This window comes from Pristis pectinata, chromosome 6, assembly GCF_009764475.1.
Source record: "Pristis pectinata isolate sPriPec2 chromosome 6, sPriPec2.1.pri, whole genome shotgun sequence".
NCBI lineage: Eukaryota > Metazoa > Chordata > Chondrichthyes > Rhinopristiformes > Pristidae > Pristis > Pristis pectinata.
In genome coordinates, this window is record NC_067410.1 from 64,155,171 (window position 1) to 64,174,771 (window position 19,601).

The 19,601-nt window shown below is 41.5% G+C and overlaps 1 protein-coding gene across 3 annotated transcripts in view; it reads right to left on the reverse strand.

Moving 5' to 3' along the window:
• Positions 1 to 18,557, reverse strand: part of LOC127571427 (vitamin K-dependent protein C-like) — a 38,137-nt gene extending 19,580 nt beyond the window's left edge. Inside the window, exons 1-5 of one of the 3 annotated variants that reach the window (XM_052017766.1) lie at positions 18,437 to 18,557; positions 11,879 to 11,923; positions 11,469 to 11,563; positions 9,689 to 9,849; positions 1,320 to 1,344 (exon numbers count right to left, since the gene is read on the reverse strand). In XM_052017766.1, the coding sequence (XP_051873726.1) occupies positions 1,320 to 1,344; positions 9,689 to 9,849; positions 11,469 to 11,535 (253 nt within the window). In that variant the 5' untranslated portion in view covers positions 11,536 to 11,563; positions 11,879 to 11,923; positions 18,437 to 18,557. The other 2 variants (XM_052017768.1, XM_052017767.1) reach the window with 2 other exon arrangements.
• Between the last annotated feature and the right edge of the window lie 1,044 nt (positions 18,558 to 19,601).

The window sequence follows — 19,601 nt, forward strand, 5'->3', positions numbered from 1 at the left end:
TTCTTCTGATCTCATCATGGACAGAAGATCTTGATGAAGCAGCTGATGATTGTTGGGCCCAGGACACTGTCCTTGGAACTCCTGCACTGATGTCTTGAGGTTGAGACAACTGACCTTTAATCATAGCCATTTACATTGGCGACAGATGTGACTCCAGCCAGTACAGAGATGAACCCCGGTAGAACTTTTGTTCCACTAGGGCTCATTAATATCAGACTTGGTTAAGCGCTACTTTCACATCAATGGCAGGCAATCTCACTTCTAGAATTTAGCTCTTTTAGCTCAAGGCTGTAATGAAACCTGGAGCTGTGTGCTCCAAGTGAAACCAAAACTGAGCACTGCTGTCCAGGATCATTTGTGAGTAAGTGCTGCTTGAGAGCACTATTGACAAGATCTTCTACTACTTGGCTGTTAACTGAGAGTAAACAGTTTGGGCAGGAATCAATTGGATTGAATTTGTCTTATTTTTTGCTGACAGAACACATCTTGGCAATCTTCCACACAATTGAGGACAATCTAATAGATTTACTGGAGCAGCTTGGCTTGAGGAGCTTCTAGCCCTGGTGCACAAGTCTTCAGCATCATAGACAGGATGTTATAAACTTTGTTCTATCCAGTTCTCTTCATTGTTTCTTTCTCACTGGCTGGAGTGAATCAAACTGGCTAAAGAAAGGCTTCCAATATGCTGGGTAGTCAAGAAGAGGCTGCAATGGATTATCTTTCCACCTGGCTCATATATATATATATATATTTTTTTTTGTGTGTGTGTGTGTGTGTAAATATGGAATTATTTCCATTATATGTGGAAATAAATAATGGAATTATCTGACAATGACATTCTCCATGATAGAAATGGCCTAATACTGGGTATTGGGGCCACCTGTTCTACATCTTTCTAATGAGCATTGTCTGAAGAAACCAATATGGCATGCAAAGTCCTCAGTGGTCTGTTAAAAAAAAATGCATGTTATTGGAGTGGGATGGGAGCAGAAAAATTGTGATTATAGCAGGTATCTCACATAGAGGAAAACACAGCATGGAATTGAAGGGTGGAATTGTTTTTTTTTCCTTGGCAGAATATTATTCTATTCTATTCTGTAATTGTTACTGATATACCAGCACACTGGCTGATATATGATAGAATATCTGACAATGAAGCTAACTGTAAATCACCTTTAGCCATCTTAAAAAAAACAGCCAATAGAGGTTACAATGATCACAACACCAGGGTGTGAATATCGAAAGCAAATATCGTTTTATTGTTGTTTATCATTTATTTTTTCATCTACTCCTCGCTTGTGAGAAAATGGTCTACTCACCAGCATGCTTGTTCCAAAATATTAACTGTCAAAAAAGTATACAGTTGATTAGATGCCTTAGTAAAATACTGAGTACTGTAATCTCAGATCCTGTGTGAATACAATTAAGTAGAAAGCTTCTATACTATATACCTTGTAACAAGAACAAAACAATTAGATAGATAAATCCCATCGAAAGCACATTGTGAAAAAAGCCTGTTCACATTTTTAAAAATTATTCCCTCTACCACCATTTCACACAATCTTGCTTACCAAATGTATCATCGTTTTCTTCAATCACACTTAGCAAATTCCTCAATCCCACTCACCCATTTTCTTCTCAAATTCATCAATCCAACTTTTTCTCCATATCCCTCAGTTTATTTTCCCTAGGCTTTGGACTCTTCACCGTAGTATTTTCATTTCTTAATCCTGCTCATGAAGTTGAAGGTACTGATTAAACCATCATGAACAATTTTTTACCCACATTCTCTAATCACATTCCTCAGAATTTAGTCTATGCTTTCGAACAATTTAAACTATCCTCAAGTAACTGTGAAAACTATTATAAAAGATGCTCTCTCATTTTTCAAGTTGAAAACCAAATGCTGGTTTATTAATCTTACAGCATGGAAACAGGCCGTTCAACCAAACTGTCCATGCCGACTGTGTTGCCCAGCAAGCTAGTCCAATTTGTCCGCGTTTGGCCCATAGCCCTCTAAACCTCTCCTATCCATGTACTTAGCTAAATGGCTTTTAAATGTTGCTAATGTGCCTGCCTCAACCACTATTCCTGGCCGCTCATTCAAATTACCACCACCCTTTGTGTGAAGAAGCTGCCCCTGATGCCCCTTTTAAATCTCTTGCCTCTTATCTTAAACCTATGGCCCCTTGTTTATAGCACCCCCTCCCTGGGAAAAGGACTATATGCTTTCACCCTGCCTATGCCCCTCCTGATCTCATATACCTGTCAGGTCACCCCTTAATCTCCTACGTTCCAGGGAATAAAGCCCAGTCTAGGCAACCTCTCCCTGTAACTCAGGTCCCCAAGTCCAGGCAACATCCTGGTAAATTTTTTAAACACTCTTTCTAGTTTAATAACATCTTTCCTATAACAGGGTGACCAAAACTGTACATAATACTCCAAGTGCGGCCTCACCAGCGTCTTATATAACATAGATAGATCGAAACATAGAAAAACTACAGCAGAATTCAGGCCCTTCGGCCCACAAAGCTGTGCCGAACATGTCCCTACCCTAGAAATTACTAGGTTTACCCATAGCCCTCTATTTTACTCAGCTCCATGTACCTATCTAACAGTCTCTTGAAAGACCCTATCGTATCTGCCTCCACCACCGTTTCCGGCAGCCCATTCCACGCACTCACCACTCTCTGAGTAAAAAACTTACCCCTCAGAGCATTAAGATCTAAACCTGCTCTGGATCAAAAACCTCGGCCAGTAATACTGAGATTCCATTTTGTCAGTGTCAAGGAACTCCTGATTCGTACCGCTCGTAGACGTGGAATGATTCAATTTAAACAATGGAAGTTTCGAATAGTTGAAGATTACACCCCAGAAGTTATGAAAGAAAGGCTGACCTACAAACCAATTATGGCTCATCTTTATCAAAGCAATTATCATCCTGCATTATTATTCCCAGCAAGGCTGCGAATTACACTGCCTGATAAATCTCGTAAATGGTTTAAATCTATTCAAGAAGCCGAGAATTTTCTTTTGAATTCGCTTTTAATTTTAGAAGCTAAGAAATTGCGGAAGAGACACAGTGTTCTTCCTTTGATTTACTACCTACTTGTTTTACTATCTAATTAATTTTTAAATTTAAACCTTTCTTTTTTCTTCTTTTAATATTTTTAATGTTTTGTTTTAATAACAATTAAGAATTTAACAAAATGACTGATCGTTTGCTTTCTTTTCAAAATAATTATTAAACCTTATTTTTTTAACTGTCAGCTGTTAACGCCCTTTGGCTCTGTTTCAATCTCACAACTATGTTGTGAGTTCGTTATCTCTGTTTGTATTATGTTGTTCATTTTTAGACAAAACATGGGTGGTTTATATATTTTTTCAATTCGGACTACTGTCACCAATAGAACAGGGGTTAGTTCAATTAGAGGGTAGCTTACTGGCTGCCTATTGGCCGGTTTTCGGGCTGTTGGGGGAGGGGGGGTGGGTTGTTTTTACGTTTTTTTTCTTCTGGGCTAAACTACAATTTTTTCTAAATTGTCGTCACATCTGTTTCCTCTTTGAATATTTTTTTTTACTTCTTCCTGTTGGTAATATCAAGATTAACCCTTTACATACCATTTTTAAAAATCTGTTAAAATGGATAAGACTATTAATTTTATTTCATGGAATGTTAACGGCTTAAATAATCCACTTAAACGCAAGAAGATTTTAAAAGTTTTTCATAGATTAAATGCTCAGATTATTTTCATTCAGGAGACTCACATCAGGAAGAAAGATAATCAATGTTTTTTTAGATTTTGGAGGGGTCAACAGTTCCATTCGAATTCACAAGCAAAGGTGAAAGGAGTTTCTGTTTTTATAGACTCCTCAATTTCATTTGTTCATCATGAGACAATATCAGACCCAAATGGTAGATTTTTATTAATTACTGGTCTGCTTCATTATAAAAAAGTTGTTATGGTTAATGTTTACGCACCCAATGTAGATCACCCTGAATTTTTTAAACATCTATTTGCAGTTTTTCCTAATTTAAGTGAATACACTCTGATTATGGGTGGAGATTTTAACTGTTGTCTAAACCCTTCCATGGATAGATCTGTGTCAAATCCTGCACTTCCAAACAAATCCGCTGTCTTTATTAATTCCTTTTTAGTTGAATCTGGAATTTTAGATGTTTGGAGATTTCTACACCCATATGATAAAGAATTTTCATTCTTTTCTCATGTTGACCATAACTACTCGAGGATTGATTTTTTTTTTATTGATGCTAGATTGGCTCCACTTACTATGGACTGTAAATACGATGCAATTGCCATTTCTGATCATGCACCATTGACATTATCAATTAAATTACCAGATGTATCCTTTGATGTCAGACAATGGCGATTTAATCCTTCCCTATTACAAGACTCAGATTTCGTCCAATTTATCAAAGAACAGATTTCGTTTTTCTTTTTAACTAATTTTACTGAAAACATTTCCAGTGGGATAATATGGGATACTTTTAAAGCATATATCCGTGGTCAAATTATTTCATATTCCGCTGGTTTGAAAAAACGAACTAATAATGAAACACGTATATTGGTTGACAAGATTAAAGAAATCAATAAAAAATATTCTGATACTCTGAATCTGGAGCTTTTTAAAAAGAGAACAGAACTCCAATTACAACATAGTTTATTATTAATATCTTCAATTGAAAATCTACTACTTAAAAACAAAAGTCAATTTTATATACATGGTGACAAATCCGGTAAATTATTGGCCAACCAATTGAAAGCTACTTTATCTAAACGTCAGATTAATAAAATTCGTAAATCAGATGATACCTACACGATAGATCCTGTTCAAATCAACAAACCCTTTCAAGAATTTTATTCTTCTTTATACCAATCAGAATCCCCTGAGGATACTACATTAATGTATGAATTTTTAAGAGATCTGAAGATTCCCCAACTGTCTTTAAATGAACACTCTACATTAGATGCTCCCATTTCGGAGGAAGAAATAAAGAAAGTAATATTTTCAATGAACTCGGGTAAAGCACCCGGCCCTGATGGATATACAGCTGAATTTTTTAAATCCTTTTCTGATATTCTTGTTCCCTGGTTAGCCAAAATTTTTAAAGATGCCCTATCAGTGGGTAGACTACCACAATCTTTCTATGAAGCAACTATTTCTTTAATTCTTAAAAAGGATAAAGATCCCACAGATTGTGCATCTTATAGACCTATTTCTTTATTAAATGTAGATTCAAAAATATTTTCCAAAATATTGGCCTTTAGACTGGAAAAAGTTCTCCCACAAATTATCTCTGAAGACCAGACAGGATTTATTCAGAATCGTTATTTACATTTTAATATTAGGATATTAATGAATATTATATATACCCCTTCATCCCAAATTCCAGAATGTGTTGTTTCACTAGATGCTGAAAAGGCGTTTGACAGAGTCGAATGGGAATATCTATTCACTACACTTCAAAAATTTAATTTTAGCCCTAAATTTATATCTGCGATTAAAATGATTTATTATACACCTATGGCTTCAATACTTACTAATAATCAAAGATCTCCTTTGTTTAGGCTTTTTTGAGGTACTAGACAAGGTTGCCCGTTAAGCCCTTTATTAACTGATATTGCTTTAGAACCCTTGGCTATTGCACTTCGTAACTCTTCAAATGTATGTGGCATTACTCGTGGACAGATGATTCATAAGATATCTCTCTATGCAGATGACCTGTTACTTTATATTTCTAATCTGGACGAATCTATCCCCGCAGTACTATCACTACTAGGTCAGTTTAGTATTTTTTCTGGCTATAGATTAAATCTTAATAAGAGCGAACTTTTTCCATTGAATATGCAAATCCCAATTTATAGCCAATTATCTTTTAGATTGGTAACTGACTATTCTATGTATTTAGGTGTTAAAATTACCAAGAAACATAAGGACTTATTTAAAGCTAATCTATTGTCTTTAATTGACCATGTTAAACAATTATTTACTAAGTAATCTCCACTGTCTTTATCATTGGTAGGCCGAATTAATGCGATTAAGATGAATATTTTACCAAAATTTTTATATTTATTTCAAGCGATTCCAAATTTTGTCCCAAAATCTTTTCTTGACACTATTGATTCTAAAATTCTTTCATATATTTGGCAGAATAAAAACCCAAGGTTAAGTAAGAAATATTTACAAAAACTAAAAAAGGATGGTGGTTTGGCCTTGCCTAACTTTAGATTATATTATTGGGCAATTAATATCAGATATTTAATTTTTTGGATACAAGATTTAGATGTAATTCAATGTCCCAAATGGGTACACCTTGAGCACCAATCAGTACTTGAATTTTTGTTAGCTTCTATATTAGGTGCTTCACTCCCTTTTGCACTTACCAAATTAAGTAAACATACGACTAACCCAATTGTTAAACATACAATACGAATATGGTTTCAATTTCGTAAATTTTTTGGATTGAATACATTTAACTTATCAAGTCCCATTCAATCTAATTTTTTCTTTCATCCATCTGGAGCTGACTCAGCTTTTTCCATATGGAAAAGGAAGGGAATAGTATGTTTTCATGATCTATTCATTGATAACTGTTTTTCACCTTTTGAACAATTGTCTAATAAATATAATTTGCCTAGATCACACTTTTTTCGATATTTGCAGATAAGAAATTTTTAAAAAACTACTATACCCTCTTTTCCGACTCCTTACAAAATTGAAACTACGGAAAAAATTTTAGGTCTTAAAAACTTACCCCTGACATCTCCTCTATATCTAATCCCCAGCACCTTAAACCTATGTCTTCTTGTGGCCACCATTTCAGCCCTGGGGAAAAGCCTCTGACTATCCACATGATCAATGACTCTCATCATCTTATACACCTCTATCAGGTCCCCCCTCATCCTCCGTCTCTCCAAGGAGAAAAGGCCAAGTTCCCTCAGCCTGCTTTCATAAGGCATGCTCCGCATTCCAGGCAACATCCTTGTAAATCTCCTCTGCACCCTCTCTATGGCTTCCATATCTTTCCTGTAGTGAGGCGACCAGAACTGAGCACAATACTCCAAGTGGGGACTGATCAGGGTCCTATATAGCTGCAACATAACATAACTGCAACATAACTTCCCAACTCCTATACTCAATGCCCTGGATTGATGAAAGCCAGCATACCAAACACCTTCTTCACCATCCTATCTACCTGTGATGCCACTTTCAGCAAACTCTGCACTTGCACTCCTAGGTCCCTCTGTTCCATAATGCTTCCTAGGGCCCTGCCATTCATAAGTATAAGTTCTACCCTGGTTTGATCTCCCTAAATGCAATATCTCACATCTATCTGGATTGAAAGCCATTTGCCAATCCTCAGCCCACATACCCAGCTGATTAAGATGCCCCTGTAATTTTTCATAACCTTCTGCACTATCTACAACACCATCTATTTTAGTATCATCTGCAAACTTACTAACCATGCCTTATATATTCACATCCAAATCGTTTATATGAATTACAAACAACAAAGGTCCCAGCACCGACCCCTGTGGCACACCACTAGACACAGCCTCCAGCCTGAGAAACAACCTTGACCATCACCCTCTGCTTCCTACCACTGAGCCAATTATGAATCCAATCCGTTATCTCCCCCTGGATCCCATGCGATCTAACCTTCCAGACTAGCCTGCCATGAAGGACCTTGTCAAAGGCCTTGCTAAAGTCTATATAGACAACATCCACTACCCTACCCTCATCTACCCTCTTGATTAGCTCCTCAAAGAACTCCAAGAGATTTGTCATGACTTCCCACACACAAAGACATGCCGTCTGTCCAGAATCAGACCCTATCTCTCCAAATGTTGGTAGATCCTGTCCCTCAGAATCCCCTCCAGCAATTTACCCACCACTGATGTCAGACTCACTGGCCTGTAATTTCCTGGCTTGTTTTTGCTATAAACAATGGTACACATTAGCCAGTCTCCAGTCCTCTGGAACCTCACCTATAGCCAGAGAGGAATCAAAAATCTCTGCAAGGACCTCTGCAATTTCTTCTCTAGCCTTTCTGAAGGTCCAAGAATGCACCAGGTTAGGCCCTGGGGATTTATCCACCTTAATGCACTTTAAGGCCTCCAATGCCTCCTCCTTTCTAATTCATACGTGGTCCGAGACAACAACACCCATTTCCCCTATTTCCTTAGCTTCCATCGTTTTCGCCACAGTAAAAACTGAAGAGAAATATTAATTAAACCCCTCACCCATTTCCTTTGTTTCCACACACAGACAGTCATGCTGATCTTTAAGGGGATCTATTCTCTCCCTGGCCATCCTTTTACTCTCAATATACTTATAGAATCCCTTGGGATTTTGCTTCACCTTGCCTGTCAGAGCCTCTTTTTGCCCTCCTACACTTCTTGTAGTCACCAAGAGATTCACTAGTTCCCAGTTGCTTATGCGCAGTGTATGCCTCCCTCTTTTTCCTAACCAGAGCCTCAATATCTCTCATCAACCAGGGTTCCTGAAACCTGCCAGCCTTGTCCTTCACCCTAACAGGAACATGCAGGCCCTGAACTCCTGACATCACACTCTAAGAAGCTTCCCACTTGGCAGACGTTCCTTTCCCTGCAAACAATCTCGCCCAATCAACCACTGCAAGATTCCACCTAATGGCTCCAAAATTTGCTCTGGCCCAGTTCAAGACTTTAACCTTTGAATCAGTCATATTCTTCTCCATAGCTATTTTAAAACTAATAAAATTATGGTCACTGGATCCAAAGTCTCACCGACAGACACTTCCGCCACTTGCCCTACCTCATATCCCAGGAGGAGGTCGAGTACTGCACCCTCTCTAGTAGTTCCCTCTATATATTGATAAAGGGAGCTTTCTTGGACACGTTTCACAAATTCCAGTCCGTCAAGCCTTTTACATTATGGTTGGCCCAAAGGGAAATTAAAATCTTCCACTAATACTCCCCTATTATGTTTACAATTAGCTGCAATCTCTGTACATACCTGCTCCTCCAATTCCCACTGACTATTGGGAGGCCTATAATACAATCCCATCAGAGTGACTGTCCCCTTCTTGTTTCTAAGCTCTACCCTTATGGGCAGATGTAATGATGAGAACCATAATTGTCACATGCTTTACATGTTAAATGTTTACTACGAGGCTCCATGGTGTGTGCTCAGTCTCCAAGGTGCCAATTTACTTTAACTCACAAATATGCAAGGTTTGGATTTTCTGCCCTAGACAATGTGTTGGAAGGCTGTTCCACAGGTAGAGCACTGCAACTGATCCCCACTATCCAAACAATTCCCAGCAGAGGCCACTGTACTATCAAAAGCAGGAATTCTGGTAACTTGTGAAGCTGAGGCCAACTGTAGGACACTATTGCTAGCTGAGATTAAGTAACTCATTATATAGCAGAGGTTTGGGTTGGGCAGAGGGGATACAGCAGAGATACAAATTTAGATATTCCTCCATTGAAAGGCAATACGACGTACACATTGACAACACCAACTGTTTTTTAGTGCATTAGTGTTACACATCATTCTGTGAATACTAAGTGGAGATCCAAAAGATTCGAAGTATGTAAATCTTTCCCTCAGTGCTCATAAAATTATGATAGTTTTATTAAAGGAACCAGGATGCTGAGCTGATTGACTGCAAGATACTTACAGCAGCATCTGTTGTTGGGAATATCTCTTTTACCTCTTCAAAATCACAAGATTCTTCATGACACTCTCTTTCTATATCTCCAGTCTTGAATTCTTCAAAGAAGGAATTAGCCCGTTTCCTAATTCTCAAGACTTCAGTGGCTTTTTTTTCTGGTAAAAATACTGAAATGTAAAATAAGGAATCATTTTTATTACTGCTGTCTGCAGGACAGCCTACCAATCTCCTATGAAATATGGCATCAGTACCAAGACAGTGCATCCTCCATACTAGTATAGCGTTTGATCTAAACAAGGACATTATCCATGTACAAAACATTGGTGAGGCCAAACTAGGAGTATTGTGTACAGTTTTTGTCATCATGTTATAGGAAGGACATCATTAAGCTGGAAAGAGTGCAGAGAAGATTTACGAGACTGTTGCCAGAACTTGAGGGCCTAAGTTATAGGGAGAAGTTGGGCAGGCTAGGACTTTATTCTTTGGAGCATAGGAGACTGAGGGGAGACCTTTTAGAGTAATATAAAATCATGAGGTGCATAGATAAGGTGAATGCACACAGTATTTTTTTCCCAGGGAAAGGAACTCAAAAACTGGAGTGCATAGCTTTAAGGTGATAGGGGAAAGATTTAAGAGGGACCCAAGGGTCAACTTCCTCATGTAGAGGGTGGTGTGTATATGAAACGAGCTGCCAGGGAAAGTAGTTGAGAAAGGTACAATAACAACATTTAAGAGACATTTGGATAAGTATATGGATAGGAAACGTTTAGAGGGATACAGGCCAAACACAGGTAAATGGGGCTAGCTTAAGTAAGCACCTTGGGCAGCATGGACAAGTTGGGTTGAAGAGCCTGTTTCCATGCTGTATAACTCTATGACTCTCTTTCACAATAGTGTGCCACCTGCACCTGGAAATGTTCCATTTGTGCCAGCACACGTTATGATCTATAGCAGGATAGCGTATGATCTGTATCAGGAGAACCTAACATCTGTACGGTGATTGGTATACCATCTGCACCAGGTAAAGTTTTATCTGTCCAGAGAGGGTATGCCATCCTTCCCAGGATGATACATTATCTGCACCAGGGAATACTGCACTCATAATACAGTATATAATCTACATCTGGACCGACATTTACTGCTGCAAATGATGGAATGATTAAAACTGGCAATTCAGAAGATTACAGAATTGGAGAGGCACAAGAGATCTCAGAGGATTGTCGATCTGGAGGAGGTGCTAAGATAAGAAGAAGCGACACCACAGCAACATTTGAAAACAAGTTTGAGACTTTTAAAAAGTAGGTATTGCCGTACAGGGAACCAATGTAGACAAATGTTCACTGAGATAATGGGTGAACACTACTTCGTGCAAATAAGGATATGGGCAGCAGAGTTTTGGGCAGAAAACAGGAGGCTGGCCAGGATAGGATCAGAATAATGTCTAGAATTAGCAAAGGTAAATATGAGGGTTTCGGTGGGAAACATGATGAAACAAGGTCAGAGCTCATTTTACAAAGCTAGAAGGCAGCGGTCTTGGTGATGAAGCAGATAAGTGGCTGGAAACTCATCTTCAGGTCAGAAGAGTACCCAATGTGCACCAGGGCAATGTGAAGTTTGTACCCTGGACAGTGTACAGTTTTACCAGAATGGTGAATTGTCTACCAAGAAAGGCTGCCTCTGTACCAGGGGAATGTAGAATCTATAAAAGGGCAGGTTTGACATTCTTCTCAGTGTTAAGTACTTTCTCTGCATTACCCCAGCATAATTATTTAAATTTCATACTGACCTGAGTAGCTGGAAACCACGAGACAAGCAACCACGAGAAATGTTAAGCAACAGCAAGCCTTCACCATTGTGCAGTCACGTTATTCAAGCCCTCATCTGCAACAGGAAAGGAAAATTCTAACATGCAATGGGGTAGCAATTAACCAGATAACTCCCTGAAGGTTTCAATCATTGTTATTCAGACCTATAGCAATTGAATCCTTCTTGTCTGTGCCTTGTAATATTCTCTGCTTTTTAAATTCATACCCTGCCTGTGGCTCTCATTGGCCCCAGCATTTATTGCCCATCTCTAATTGCTTTTGAATCCAATGGCCTTCTGGAACTCTTAGATGGCAATCGTTGATTGTACTTTCACATTTTACAGAAATTTCAGCTTTAACCATGCTTACCTTAGCATCTTGACAAACTTACCTGAGGATTCTTCACTCCAAACTTATGGGTTTTGCCCTCACTTCGCTGCAAAGACAAATAATGTCAAATTCAGAGCAACAGTCAAATCCACCAAAAAAATCATGACAGCAAAGATCAAATACATTACTACTCTTGTACAAAGCCAGTCACATGTGCTGATTTTCCATCCCTGATGTTTCTGCCCCAGTGACTGTTTGAACTTTTGAAGATTGCTGAGAATATGGGATGAGCTTGATTAGCTCTATCAGAGGCCTTGGCTTCAGACTGCAGCATTGCAGTACTAGAAGCGGCATGCATATTCTAGTCCTGAGAGCTATCAGGAAGAATCTCTCTCGTGGAATTAAGGCACAATCCTGGGTGAAACTTCAGCATACCTGTCCCTTTACTGGAGCACAGACTATGGGAATGATGTGATATTCTGGTATCCCCCTTTAACAGTGGCTCCCAGAGACAAAAAAAAACTTTTGTGTTGGTATTTTTTTGTTGCTGTGGGACCAATGTTCTCATATAACGCTCAATTATGGTGGGTTGCAATGCGGAGGAGCTGATCACTCATCCGATGTTGGATAGAGTGGACTCAAGACAAGTTGGAAGTGCATACTGGTACTCTGCCAGTCAGTCCAGTGCGTGCGGCATTTTGTAGTGTGATCCATGAACATTCTTCAGTTGATGAAATCCTCAAAAGTCAGCATCTGAGTGGACTGCAACAGAACTGGTTTGCAATCTGACCCTCACTTATGTTGGAAATTGAGGTTTCCATCCTTCTGGCCTGACTCTTGTTCCTGATGAGTAACCACGTGAAAATTCCTCAGTATCTGAGCTGGTGCTTGTGAGAAATCTAGTGACGGTGTACCTACAAGCTCAGTGCCCCAAGTCTTACTCTATGCATTAAGAGGCATTTGGATTTTTAGCAGTTAAAAAGGGACACGACTTGAAGTGTGGTGAGGGAGAGCAGGCATGTGGGTGTCAATAGTACTGCATATGTTATGCACAGTTCATGGGATGAGGGAGAAGTCAGAAGAAATATAGAGGATGATGAGCAACCCCAAGCAACAGTTTTGCTTTGATTCTTCCTGCAATACGTAGAGCACCCTCTTCAAAGGAAAACTTAAGTGCATGCAGGCTCTTCCTCCTCAGTGGCAACATTGTCCTCTGCCATATGTAATCATTTGCTGTAAGACAGACAGAAAAGTGTATGTGAAAGTACTGGTGTTTGGAGAATGTGCCTGTCATGGTGGAATAGCTGACAGTGTGTGCACAAAGTGTAATCTGTGACTAAGTGAGGATTGTAACAGTGCTGAATGTTATATTGCAAAAGACAAACTATTGGACAAACTCAGTCTGTCGAGCAGCATCTGTGTGGAGGAAGGGCGGGGGGGGAGGATTGTTGCATTTTGGGACAAAATCCTGCATCAAGACTGAGAATGGAGAGGGGAAGATAGGCACTATGAGGAGGAAAAGGGGCTGGCAGGTGACAGGTGGACAAAGGAGGGGTGAAGATGATGGGAAGAAGGAGCCAGATGGGGGAGAAGGAGCAGTGGAGTTGGGAGACAGAGGCGGTGGGTGGAAAGATGAAAGCAGACAAGGGGAAAAGAAAAAGAAAAAAGCTGGGCAGATGGAGCCAGGTGGGGGGAGGTGATGGTGAAGTGGAGGCAGAGGCTGGAGGGTGACGAACAGTGACACAATAAGTGATAAGTAAGGAAGGTGATAATGGGAACCATTCAGGGACAGAGGAAGAGCAGATGGAACCAGAAGGGGATGGAGATCCGGTGGGTGAAGTGTGTGGGTAATGGGTGATCAGAACCAGGAGGAGGCAGGAGATGAGAACGGGTGATGAGGGGCTGGAGGGGAGGAATGGGAAAGGGAAGAAAGATGGGAAGACCAGGGATGGATCAGAAAGAAAAACACAGGAGAACATGGGATAAGGGTTACCTGAAATTGGAAAATTCAATGTTCGTACCATTGGGTTGTAGACAACTCGGGTGGAATATGAAGTGTTGTTCCTCTAGTTTGTGGTTGGCCTCACCCTGGCAAACTAGACAAACAACACCTCATATTTTCTCTCTCTCCTTCCAATTCACCCTTGGCCTCCCATTTCTGTCTCCTTTCCCTTACACATCTTCCAGCAGCCTCATCCTCACCCACCCCGGTCACACATTTTCACCCCTCGCCTGGTTCCATCCACGTACTACCCACACACTTCACCCACCAGATCCCCTCCCCCACCTGGTTCCATCTGCCTACCTCTCCCTTAATAACCTTCCTTACATTGGATTTCAGCACGCAGCCTGTTTCCCCACATCACCCTCCAGCCTCTGTCTCCACATTTACCCCACCCCCAATCACCTGGTTCCATCTTTCTCCTCTTTTTTTCTCCCCCCTTGTCTGCTTCCACCTATCACCCACCTGCCTTATCTCCCAACTCCTTCCAACCTGGCTCCATCTGCCCATCATTCTTCACCCCTCCCTGTCCCACCCCTCCCCCTCTCCTCATTACACTGGCTATCTTCCCTCTCCACTCTCAGTCCTGAGGCAGGGTCTCAACCTGAAACATAGACAATTCCTTTCCTTCACAGATGCTGCTTGACTTACTGAGTTCCTCCAGCTGTTAGTTTTTTGCTCCAGATTACTGCAGCTGCAGTCTTGAATGTTATGTTGTTGTTAATTCACCCGTTTGCATTTACCTGCTTTCCTTCAATATTCTTGAAACATGAAAACCCCCATCCTCAACTGGCTAGGCATCTTGCTTCCAATTATGAAGCTTGCTCAGAGCAGACTTTTAACTGACATCCTTACCATGTTTAATATTATCCATTTTCACTCAATGTCTCTGAAGGTATTGTTCTTCATTTTAGTATGAATAATATCATTTCTACATTCACAAATTAAATTCTTCCTTTATAAGCTTCTCACAGTAAACACACCTTGTATTCTCCAACCCACTGTCTTAGATCTCCCTTTTGTTCACCTTAAATCCATCTTCCCATTTGGCTTGATTCACTTGAGTATGTCTTGTTTTCTAGATCTTTGTTTCTTTCGTAAGCCTTCCATTGCATTTAAATCTTTTGTTCCTTTTGATTGCTGATCAATTTAATAAAGTGCATTGTATGCTCTAATTGTGACCTCTTTTTTTTCAATTTTGATACCTCTGACTTTGGTTCTATCAAGACTAAACTGCTTTAAGTTAGATTTCAATTTGTTCTCTTTTATAACCTTACCTGGTCCCACTGTTTTGGAGGCTTAGAGCTGTCATGTGCCCATTTTAGCTTCCTGCATTCCCTGGATAGTTTCTGATGTAATTAATTCTATTTTGTATCTGATTTATCTTTTGTGCCGAACTGCCTTAACGTTGATATTGATCTTGATTATTTCCAAAATGGAAAGCAGCACAGCACTGGGGCAGAGCTTCTCTGGAAGTCAAGTGAGATTTTAGAAAAGGGACCAATGGCCCAGGTTGGAGCAAGATCCATTATAGGCTGCATTATAGCCCAATATTTATATGAGGTATCACATTATCAGTTTGGTTTCCTGTGAGGTACAATGTCCATTATAATTGACAGATTGTTAGAGTGCAATGGAGCATAGGGTTCCACATCACTGAATTGAAATATAATATACTAACCAGCATGGTACCTGGTATCAGAATCTGATACCCTGTGCTTCATTCTTTAAATCTGCTGCATTTTGATAACATGCACTTCTTTTAATATTAGTCAGTATTGCAGAGTGACACAGAATCACAAAAAATCCCAGACGTGCACGTTCGCACAAGAGAGGAAGAAATACATCTTGGTCCTTCAGGTTGGACACAAAGCCTTTGCAATTGTCTCAAAAATACTTCCTGCCTCTGAATACTCTCCAGGTATCAAATATTTCCTCTGAATACTCTTCAGATACTTTCTCAACTTACTTGTGAACCTGATGATACAACTCTCTCTTTGGCAGGTTATTACATCTTGTTCTGATCAAATCGCTACGTTACAGCTAAGATTAGGGAACATCAATGCACCAGCAGCCAGAGCAAGTATCATCAGTGACCCGAAACATGGACCAGGGAACATCAGTGACCTCACACACGGAGCAGGGAGCATCAATGCACCAGCACCCAGCCCAAGGAACATCAGTGACCCGACACATGTCCTAGGGATGGTCAGCAGGCCAGGAACAATCATTAATCCAGCACTTGAGCCAGGGATCTATACTGATCAAGCACAAAGGCAGCGATTGTCAATGACTAACCCTCACAGGCCAGGTATGCTTAATGCCCCAGTACACAGGGCAGGTATCATCAATGACCCACCCCACTGCCCAGGGTACATTATCGTTGCACAGGTGAGGAAACACAGTGATCCACTCTACAGGCCAGGGACTACCCTTGACTCACTGCAGAGGCCAGGAAACAGCACCAATCCACTGCTGTGATGTGGGATCAGCACTGAACAATCGTCAGGCCAGGGATCTCTGCTGAACCTTTATAGACACTGAGGGGCATCATGTACCCACTACAGAGCCCAGGAACCATCAGTGGAACCCAAAAACAGGCACTGAGCAACAGCAGAACCCAGGAACCAGTACTGAATATCGGTGGAACCCAGGAAAAGGCACTGAGCATCATTGGAACTCAGGAACCAGTACTGAGCATCAACAGAACTCAGGAACCAGCACTGAATATTAGTGGAGCCCAGGAATCAGCACTGAGCATCAGCAGAACTTGGGGATCTGCTGGTCTGTGTGCTGGATTTCTGATGAACCTGACATTTGTGGCTGGGATCACTGTAAAGGCTAGGGATCTGAACAGAACCGGCACAAAGGCTAGAGATCATCAGGAGCCCAGCATACAAGTGGCATCATCAGTGACCTAGAACACAGGCCAGTGAACACTAATGACCCAATTCATGGGTCAGGGAACAAACAGTGATCTAGCACAAGGGCCACAGAATTACTACACACACCATGGACATCAGTGACCTGTGCACAGGTTAGGGAAAATCAGTGAACTAGAACACATGCTAAGGATCATCACTGACTAAATGCAGAAATCAGGGATTATCCATTACCCGTTGGTAAAGCCAAGGAACATCCATGACCAAGCCCACATCACAGGGTACATAACCAATCCATCATAAAGTGATCCACTACATTGGCAAGGAAACATCAGTGATCCATGGTATAGGCTAGGGAAGAGTACCATTCAATGCAGTGACCTGAGAACAACTCTGATGTATCACACAGGCCAGTGATCTGCACTGACCCCACTGCAAAACCCAGAAACCAACATTGACCCACCACAGAACCCAGGAACCAACACTGACCCACCACAGAACCCAGGAACCAACACTGACCCCACCACAGAACCCAGGAACCAACACTGACCCCACCACAGAACCCAGGAACCAACGCTGACCCACCACAGAACCCAGGAACCAATGCTGACCCACCACAGAACCCAGCAACCAATGCTGACCCACCACTGAACCGAGGAACCAACGTTGACCCACCACAGAACCCAGGAACCAACACTGACCCACCACAGAACCGAGGAACCAACACTGACCCACCACAGAACTCAGGAGCCAACGCTGACCCACTACAGAACTCAGGAACCAACGCTGACCCACCACAGAACCCAGGAACCAGCACTGACCCACCACAGAACTCAGGAACCAATGCTAATCCACTACACAATCCAGAAACCAACACTGACCCACCAAAGAACCTAGGAACCAACACTGACCCCACCACAGAACCCAGGAACCAACACTGACCCCACCACAGATCCCAGGAACCAATGCTGACCCACCACAGAACCCAGGAACCAACGCTGACCCACCACAGAACCCAGGAATCAATGCTGACCCACCACCGAACCGAGGAACCAACGCTAATCCACTACACAATCCAGGAACCAACACTGACCCACCAAAGAACCTAGGAACCAACACTGACCCACCACAGAACTCAGGAACCAACGCTGACCCACCACAGAACTCAGGAACCAACGCTGACCCACCACAGAACTCAGGAACCAACGCTGACCCACCACAGAACTCAGGAACCAACGCTAATCCACTGCACAATCCAGGAATCAACGATGACCCACCGCAAATCCCAGGAACCAGCACTGACTCACTAAAGAACTCAGCAATCTACATGACCTACTGCCCAATCCAGGAAAAAGTTTGGACATTGCAGAGGCTAGGGATCTGCAATGTCCCACTGTAAAGACCAGGGGTCAGCAGTTACCCATCATAAAGGCCAGAGATCATCACTGACCCTCTGTAGAATCCAGGGATCATCACTGACCCATTGTAATTGTCAGGGGTCAGCACTGACCCATTGTAAAGGTCATGGGGTCAGCATTGACCCCTTGTAGAAGAATCCAGGGATAAGCATTGAACCCATCGTAATTGTCAGGGGTCAGCACTGACCCCCCTCCAGAGGCTAGAGGTCAGCACTGACCCACTGAAGATGCCGGGTATCTTTACTGACAAAATAAAGATCTGTTTTTTTCAAAATAGAAATTGAAACAAAGGCTGGACTACCAATATGGTGCTGTACCTTCAAATATCATTTGTCCACAAAAATCCAGATGCAATACTTTTCATCACCCGGCCATTAGGTAGCTTCTTGCATTTAAAATAGCAAGCACAATCATACCCCAGAAAGCTTCAGTTAATGAGTAACTTCAAATATTTACTCATAGCCGTCAGAATCCATGGGTAAATAAATGAAGGCTGACAAATCCACACACCAGTCTGAGCACAAGTTGTGCACCACTTAAACTGGTTCAACACAATCTGATGCTCATGGAGCACAATGTGGCTAAAGTGAGGGCGAAATGCTGTCAGAATTTGAAAGGTGTGTCAATAAAAACATTTTCTCATGGCAAGCACTTCAACTGACATCACAGCCAACCATGAACTTGGTGCTGCCTGCTCACTCTGCTGAGTCTCCACATCCACCCCCAACATCCAGCCCCTTTTCCTGTGTTGAGTACATAATGGAATTGGGGTACAAGAGAGACCAGAGATATTATCCTCAAGTCTACATCTTGCTGGGCCCATTTTGTTACTTGAACTTGCTGTAAGCTCACCTGGACACAGGGGGACCAGACAAGATGACTCTCCGAGCCAGAAGGTGTCCCCATTGTTGGAGTGGACTCTGAGAGACGAGTAAGCCTCATGATGGGCATCTCTGAGGCTCCATGCCCAGAATGCCCTGAGGGCCTTTCGTAGCTTAATGGCTGTCAAATAGTTTTGAGGTATTTTTAAATGTCTCTGATAGAGACTCTTAAAACTATTTAAATAGATTTAAGTAATTTTAAAAATGCAAAGTACACTAAAAAAATGCAAAAAGCATGTTAAACAACGTTGAAATAAATTCGAACACTTACCTACACTTCTTTCCATAGTGCTGGGGACCACACTCAAACAATGGAGTTGCCATTTATTCACCGGTCAACCCCGGCGTAAAGCTGACCTCCAGCTGGAACTTGACACCCAGCTTGTCTCAGACTGCTGCTTTTTCCTGAACACGTGCAGTGGTCTGGAACAATCTGAGCCGAGAACAGCTGTCAGTCCACTCAATTTAGTGCATCATTCAAAAAACAGAAACTAAGGGTGCAAATATCATATCAAGAATGAGGAAAGGCATGTTCAAGGTTTTGGGTATGGTGGTCTACTTAGTAAGTGACCACCACCCTGCCTCCCCTCTTTTGTCCACC